The sequence below is a fragment of the Cyprinodon variegatus genome, unplaced genomic scaffold, assembly GCF_000732505.1.
Source record: "Cyprinodon variegatus isolate N-32 unplaced genomic scaffold, C_variegatus-1.0 Scaffold254, whole genome shotgun sequence".
Classification (NCBI taxonomy): Eukaryota; Metazoa; Chordata; class Actinopteri; order Cyprinodontiformes; family Cyprinodontidae; genus Cyprinodon; species Cyprinodon variegatus.
The window spans coordinates 377430-386025 of record NW_015150707.1 but is presented as its reverse complement, the minus strand read 5'-3'; the positions used below and the strand labels follow the sequence as shown (position 1 = coordinate 386025).

At 40.6% G+C, this 8596-nt stretch overlaps 1 protein-coding gene across 1 annotated transcript in view; it reads left to right on the top strand.

Moving 5' to 3' along the window:
• The first annotated feature begins 3442 nt into the window (after window positions 1–3442).
• Window positions 3443–8596, top strand: part of mob2 (MOB kinase activator 2) — a 66755-nt gene continuing 61601 nt past the window's right edge. The window contains exon 1 of the mRNA XM_015382299.1: window positions 3443–3913. Coding sequence (XP_015237785.1) covers window positions 3897–3913 — 17 coding nt within the window. The 5' untranslated portion in view covers window positions 3443–3896. The remainder of the gene's footprint in view (window positions 3914–8596) is intronic.

The window sequence follows — 8596 nt, the reverse complement described above, 5'->3', positions numbered from 1 at the left end:
TCAGATTTCATTACATCTTCGTTTCCATTCAGTGTGGAGTTGGAATTAATGCGTTTCATTTTAACAGGCAGATCTTCAGTCCAATAAAGATCAAAATGAGCACCAATCTGCCTGAAACAATATTATAGACGACTGGTTTTATTCACATGTTTAAGTTGACTGCTAATTGTGAACGATTTATGATCAGAATAGCTTTTTTACAATCATACCTGCCTGTAAGACGAGACTGTAAACTAAACAGTGCTTAAAGGAAAGATCAAAATGCTTTATAGCCTTTTATGATCACATTGGATAAATCTGATGCTTCCAGGGCAATCTTAAAGAAACGGTTACATGCATAAACAACATAAGGCTTTAGGTCCATATTTGTAGAAAAGGTGTTTGGTAGGCAGCCCTGGAAGTAACGGCTGTAGACTACAATTGACTTAATGATATATCTGCAATGCCTGGACAGAACCAAGAGACCCAATAATTCAACAGACACAAGTAGAGAGAGTTTAAAAATGTTGATCAAAAGGTAAATTGCTGTTGCAGGAAATGAACCGACTGGAACCCCTGTGGGGTGGAGAACAGGGTTAGTAGCCAAAAGCGACTCAGTGGTGTTGAAGGTGCTCTGAATGAAAGCCACCAACCATAACATTTCATCCCAGTGGCCAGGCTCGGACTGGGAACGATTTTCCATCCACACCGGCCCACATATGGACACTTATTAACACGGACACAACTTTGACTGACCCAACCTGGTAATAATGGACCTAAGACGGGAAAGGTTAGCCTTTAGATGAAAACCCCATCATGCACCGCGGCATATTTTTGCAAAATATTCTAACATAAATTAGCCAAATATAAGAGGAACTTCGTAGTTTGGTGTAAAGAAAGAATTTTAGTTTTATTATAATTTAGTTTGTTGCAAAGTTTTTACAGTTTGAAGAAATAGGATTTTAGAGTTTGAAGAAATAGGAAATTAAACCATATGCCAACCGTCACAAGAATGTGCATGACAAAGAAGGGGTATATATATTGCATGCATCATTTGTCAATTAGCATTGTATTACTGCTTGAGCTCCTTGAGTTGTTTACTGTCACAGGTAGGTGCTTTGGCCGGAGAGTAAGTGTTTGGGCCGTTATGATTTAAGGAGGGCCGGCCCTCGCAAGCTGAAATTAGGACCTGCCCACCCTGCGAATGCCCAGTATCACAGATTACCAGTCCGAGCCTGCCAGTGGCTATGGGCTAAGGTTAGAAGAGCAGTCATAGTTAGTGTGAAAGTAATGCACAGAGAAGCAATCCACAGGGCAGAGGTTTCCAGAGGGGATGAACAAGAGGGAAATCTGGAATCCAGATGAGAGAATCTGTAACGCTTACTGGCCACAGGTTTCCAGAGAGAGAAGCAGAAGGGAGGTCCAGGCTTGGGTCATAAACGATTGACAGAACAATCCAGACAGGGACAGAAAAAAAACAGACTTGGTTGTGAAGCAAGGCAGGAGGATTATGTCCAGAGATCGAGAAGCTATCAGGTGTATCCGACAGGGACGAGGCAGGCAGGAGAAAAAAGGAACCAGACAGGCCAACTTCAGGAGGTCAAAACAAGTATTGCTGGATTTTCTACTTACACGAACGGCTTTCGAATATCTGGCAGTTGCCCACTGGAAGCCATGTTTGCTTGTTTTTCAGGATTCAGTTTTTTTACTCAGCACTTTTTTCTTTACAAATCGCAGTTCACATGCTGGCCTTACCTCTTCTGGATGGTACAAAACAAAGATTTTTTTTGGCCTCATTAATAGAGAAATATTAACATTTTATTACAAAACACACAAAAAGCTAATTTCTATTGTGTTTCTTAAATATCAGTGTTTTGTTAAAGTAGTTTGATTGGCTGCACCATCACCATTTATATAAATTTTCCATTTTTTATTTAATATATCAATCTAACGTAGTGTAAAACTGTCAAGCTAAAGCAACATCTTTCACAGAGTTCAACAGATTCTATTGATAAAACTGCAAGGTGTGGTTTTCACAATAAGGCATCTACTGTCATGACTGTTCAATTAAAGTGACAGACTAGACAGGAATATTGTTAAATAGAGAAGCAGCCAGTGGTGTGTCTGGAGCATGGGGGGGTCTGTCAACAGGATAATTACTAGTCATGTCTGGTTACTTTAGGCTGAGAGAGTAAAATCATCTAAAATTCTGTTCTCATAGCTCATGCAAGCTTACTATGCCTTAACCGTGGAGAGCTCTCCTCGCAAAGCGTTCTAGGATATATCTGCCTCTTCTGAGGCCTTTCTTTTCATCTCATACACTTCGTAGAAACTTTTTATCTTATGACCCTCGGACATTTTCAAAGAAAGGTGAGAAAGGTGACCTTCAATGACTGTCTTAGCTCACCACAGATATACAACTTAAAGCGCACATTCGCAGCAAAAGATAGGTAACGGGACGTGCACATAAAACAGCCTAACGTAATAAAAACTAACAAATAAAAGATCGTCCTCTATACTTTTAGCATGGATCGTATTATAAGTAGTATTTTATTAGTCTGTGTAGGATATAGATTTCATTTTGGGCTAAATTGCCACAGTTACAGTCGAATGTAACGGTAATCTCTACAGCCAGTAGTTTGTCAGCTCTGGGCTGCCGTAGCGCAAAGATGTCTGCCTCCATAAATGGGATATCTGCTCCTATGCAATTATAATGGCAATTTCTAAGGCAACTCAAACATAAAGGTTGAGAATTTCAATTCATAGTTGATGATAAATAAGATACTAATGCAAAAAAAATATCTTCTATCTCTCAGTAAACCCCTATAATTATTACATACTGCAGCTTTAACATAAAAAATATATACTTTCAGTATTTTTTTTATTTAAGTAGTACTAATAGTAATCTCATATAATGGTGAAGGGACTGTGTCAGTCTAAGTACTGTGTAGGATATAGATTTCATTTTGGCCTAACTTGCCACAGTTACAATCGAATATAACGGTAATCTCTACGGCCACTAGTTTGCCAGCTCTTGGCTGCCGTAGGGCAAAGATGTCTGCCTCCATAAATGCGAGATCTGCTCCTATGCAATTATAAATGGCAATTTCTATAGCAACGCAAACATAAAGTTTGTGAATTTCAGTTCATAGTCGATAATAGATAACATACACATGTATAAAATATCTCCTTTCTGTCAGTTAACCTCTATAATTATTACACACTGCAGCTTTAACGTCAAATAGATATACTTTCAGTATTTTTCAGTAGATTCTTTTTATACAGTAGTACTAATAGGGATCTCATATAATGGTAAAGGGACTGTGGTATCTATTTCTTTTATGTTTTATGAACTACATCTCCCATGACATCTGCTATGCAGCGCAGCTTACGTACATGACGGACGGTGGGTCGGGTCTGTGTTTACTTCCGGACTCCGATTTAGACTTCGCTCAGAAGGCAGCAGCTCCAGTGGAGGCTCAGTCTGGCAGGCTGTACGGTAACCATACAAGGCTTTATGACAGAGGTTACCGGGCTGTCCAGCAAACATCCAGACGGTCAGCTCCCACGGCACGCGGGACTCTGCTCATCCAGGCGGACGCACACCGCCTCTTCCCTTTGCTGCTCTCCCGTTACCAGCTAACCAGACTGACCCCACCAACGTTTCATGATCCGGAGGCTAGCAGCAGATCAAAACAAGGACAATCGCTCCAAGTTTCAGCGACGATCCGCGTTTGAGCAACCAGGAGGTCGAGCAGCCTGAAGAGACACCGGAGAGAGAGAGAGCGGAGTCCGGAGCCAGGCGGCAAGAGCTAGCCAGGGGTGGTGGCTGGATAAACTAGAGGGGGTTGCCTGCAGCTCCTGGTGGATTTATTCGCTGCCAGCTAACGTTAGCTCAGCTAGCTCCCAGCAGCACCATGGATTGGTTAATGGGGTGAGTACAGACAGCTGATAGCTGCGCAGTAGCTGGGACCCAAACGCTCGTTTCGGTTGCGACTCAGCAGGTGCACTGTGGCTGGAAATGCTCCATTTCACCTCCGTCCTGTCTGGGAGCGGCTAGCATGTTGCCCAGTTTAGGCTAACTCCCTAGCAAAGCTGGTAGAACCATCTGGTCCAGAAGCTGAGGACACCCAGCAACAGACAGGCGATGGTTTGGGTCTCCTTGGCCTCTAAAATAACAGGTTGGCATGGCCTAGAACTGGTGGCAATATTTCTATATTAAGTCCTGAATAAAGGGTTAATAACGGGCTCATGTTTATTAAAGGTTATTTAATTCCCAATGCAAGGTGCCTCTTGTTAGCGAGCATGATAACTAACAGCATTGTACTGAACTCTTCCCTTTCTTTATTCTTCTTATTGGGGTTTTGTGCAGGTTATGGTTCTGGCTTTCAAACTGCCTGCTTATTATTAAGTATTATTTATTCATTATCACCACGTATGCAATAGTTGCAGATAAAAAACTGACCAGTTTATCTGAATTATATATATATTTTTGCACAATACCATGTGTTTAGGTTATTAAAATGACTGAAGTTGCAGCATTTTCAGGGGGATAATTAGCATGGGAAATACTGAAATCCAAAAATCATTCAAAAAAAAAACTTAAATCCAACAATGTACTTTAGACTAGAGACTATGTTAAACCCTGAAATTTTGACACTACTTCCTATTTTTAGTGGACTCAGAAATTGGTCAGTTTAGAAATGCATGTGGTAGCGACCATTAATTATAATAATTAATAATAATTGAACTTTATTGATCTCTCATTATAGAAATTTACCTCAGCGTTGAACCCATCCCCTTTGGGAGCAGTGGGCCGCCATTGTGTGGCCCCTGGGGAGCAGTGTGGGGTTAGGGGTCTTGCTCAGGGACCCAGAGTGCAGGCTTTGGGGATCAAACCGAATACTTGCAACCTTCTCAGAGCACAAGCGCACTGCTCTCACTGACTCCGTCAACATATAGCTGGAAGTGTAAATGAACGAACTGTTTAGGACTTTTTCTAAAAACAAACCACTCATTTTAGGCTCAGAGCTGGTTATGTCAGGCCCAAACTGCAGCAGTAAGCTGAGGTTACTTTATCAACAACCACAAATAGCATGTTTGGTATGTTGACTTTGTGTTATCATTAAATGTTTTTACAGTTGAAACGTGCATTAACAAATATTCTTTGATGGTGAAGCTAGTTGCGCAATCAACCATCTGATTATGGCAAAAACAGCCACAGCCCTTATAGTTAACAAACCCAGTCTCCCAGTAAAAGATGTTAATGTATAATATGATGTAATCACTTTGTTTGCATTTCCGGTCCCCCATGACATTACTGAGCTGGTGGATGGATTGTTATTGATTACTGTATTATTACAGAGTCCAGTACCTTTACTCTCCGTTCTTTTTAGTGAGGCAGTGCTTTTTCTAGAGGTGTTATTAGGGGTCTTTATCATGTTGGAGTAGGGAGGGGATCACTCTCTGCTTCATGGGGACAAAGTAACTTTTGACCTTCATGGTTCCCTCAATGGATTATAGCTCACCACAGTCTGCACCACTAAAGCAGCCTCAAACTATGGCACTTCCACCACCGTACCTTACTGCAGGCAAGCACACTTGTTTTTGGACTCTTCTGGGTACAGAAACACACCTGGCATCATCTTAACCAAAAAAAAGGTTTTGTTTCATCAGACCAATAAACATGATTCAGTAGTTAATGTCTGTTAGCTTTCAGAAAGCTGTTTGCAGGATTCAGAAAAGGCTTCATTCTTATACCAATGAGTCGCATGACATCTGGGAGAGGAAATGGCTAATCGCTTAGACTTTGGACATTTTTTGGGCCGTACTCACTTTTAGTTTTCAGAGGTTTTATTTTTAGTTAGTCTGTCTTTTTTTTATCAAATTCGCTGTGTGCTTGAGATTTTCCTTTTGTTCTCCTTCCTGCTTCCTGTATTTTTCTAGCTTATCCGTCACAATACATTGCAAAGATCAAGTGCGACAATTGCCCAGAAAATGCTTATTTGGAGAGCCATTAATGAAGGCACGCTGTTTTTTGTTTTTTTTTTTGTTTTTTTTATTTTAAGGAAAAGGATTCTATATAATGGGGTTTTCTAATAATGAAAATCAATTGGTATTAAAGAAGCAGGACAGGGATATTATAGAAATCATTGTTGCAGATGACACATGGCTGAAGTTGGTGATGCTGATTTGTAGTTTTATTTTTAGCTGCGGTTTGTCCGAGTCATGAATTTGAGTCGAAGCACATGATCCCTACTGGATAGGGCTGCCTCAGCGGGCCACCTGTACATAAAGTTCAAAGCGCTGGTTGCTGTATGCAGGATTAACCTCTGACATTAGTGCAAGTGGCAGAGCAGCCTCCTACAACATAGAAGCCAAGAGCCATTAAGTCCCAATATGCTCGGCTGCATTTACATAATATATTTGCTATGCAAACCTGTAAAGGTCTAGACTGTATGTCTGCTCTCATAAGTAGCGGAAGGGTTATCCTAGTGCACAGTTCAAGGTGCATTTGAAGCTTCCTGTGAGAGCTTTATTTCCCCTACAGAAGCTTAAATATGAAACTCGCTGATCTTATATGCCTTTGTCTCGTTGCACGTAAGTGTGTGGTGGCTTAGATGTGTGCTTTTTTTTATTTTTTTTATTTTTTTTATTTTTTATTTTTTTACAGGCTATCAGGTAAGCTGTCTGCAACACATTAAAAGTAGATCAGGGTTGAGGAAGGGTGGAGGCCGGTTGTCAGGGGTGTTTCTTCACGCCATGACAGTTTGGCTGAGAGATAACAGCCCAGTCTGTCTAACCTGTAATAAAATACTAGTGTTGTCAGCCATGTCTGCCTGCCTTCATGCATTTTCAACTTAAAGCTATGTCTAGGTGGTGGATGTTTGTGCGTTTAATGTATATGCTTGGGTAAGAAAATAGTAAGTCGATTAATAGGACTTAATGTAGTCCATCTATGCTGACATGTATTCTATAGTTCAGAAAAAAATCCCTGATATGTATGTTCCTTGTGGTGACACTGGTTTTCCTGCTTTAGCAGTCATGTTTGTCTGTCTGTCAGTTCCCTCTGCAATTTTGTAACGCAAGTATTGGGTTCTGAACTCTTGTTCCATTTTTCATTAAAAAACAAACATTTCTCTCCCTAATTTGACAAGTTGTTCTAAGGTGAGGACAGTAGAGTACCTGCCTGTTTGTCGGGATTTTTTATCAGTTTTCAGAGGGCCGTCATCCCTTTTCTATGATGCAACAACCCCAAAATGTCAGCATCATTCTTTATATACTGTAGGAGGAGAAAAATGTGAATCATGCTTATGTAATAGAGGGCATACTATCACTTCTTTATGTTTAAATCACTCCTATAAAAAGACAATAAACCAGATGTTTACATGCAAAACAAACAGATGTGTATCTGGTTATTGAAAGAAACAGGGAGTGAAAGGAGATGATTTGGTGAGGCCTCTGCAGGATAGGACGATGATAAGGGAGACAGTAGGTGAGATGGATGAGGGGGAGAATCTATGATCTAAAAACAGAAAATTCATTTCCCCCCCGATGGATAGATGGGGGGAAAGGAAGAATAGAGGGATAGGTTATTAATGCTTCTGATTTTATGGTTGATTGGAAAGGAAAAGGGATTAGGCTAGTGGAAACACTCAAGGGAAATGCTAAAAAATCTACCAATAGACTTAAAATGTAAGGTTTTTCTTTCTCCCTCTTTATTAATTTTCTGCCAACACATGATCGGGTTTTTATCTGTGTTTGTCCTGATTTGCTGAGTCCTGGATGCAGTTGGCTTTGTTATCTGAGAGAGCATTATTTTTTTCCAAAGCTGTATGACCTCATCTGTCCGCTTTCAGAGTCAGACAGGATGTTAAATCATTGGGGAGATGCGCAAAGCCTAAATGTGTCTTTTCCTGCTGGGTAAAGTCGGCAGACTTTGATAGATGTTTAATCTCCCGGTTATTGAGTGATGGGCTGCTAATGCTGAATGAAGAGCGAGGCACTGCAAGGGAAGTGGTGCGCTGCCGTATGCTGCCTGAGCCGACTAGATGCACACGTGGCTCGTCACCTGTGACCCTGTGGAGTATTAGAAAACAGCATTTGTTTTGAGTCAGGGGGCAAAGCAAATTAAAGAGAAGCTTCCGTTTCCCGGTCCCTTCTACTTGGTGGATGTGAAACATCTATAAATGGCTAATGTCCCATCTCTGGGTTTGGGAGGATTTATCGTCTAAGCAATAATTTAGAATTAGTGGTGTTAAAAATGAAAAAAATTATTAATATTTTGATTAAATGTGGTTGCTAAGGGATGTTTAGTGATATAAATCACACTTATACTTCTTTATGTAATTGGTGTCCTGAAAAGGCCAGATTTAAATGTGTATATTTTTTTCAAGAGTAGTGTTTGTGATTGTGGGGCTCTGGTTGATGTGCATGCATTCACAGCGACACAGTTGGCTAAGAACGACTTTAAGGAATAAATAAAGGGTGTTTTTACCATCAAATTTGATCGCTGTCGTCTCAGTAGTACCACAAAATATCTGACTCGAGATCCTCCAACTGACAGGTTTTTCACAAACTATATGCACAAATAAGCAGGTCATGTGTTCAAAAACAC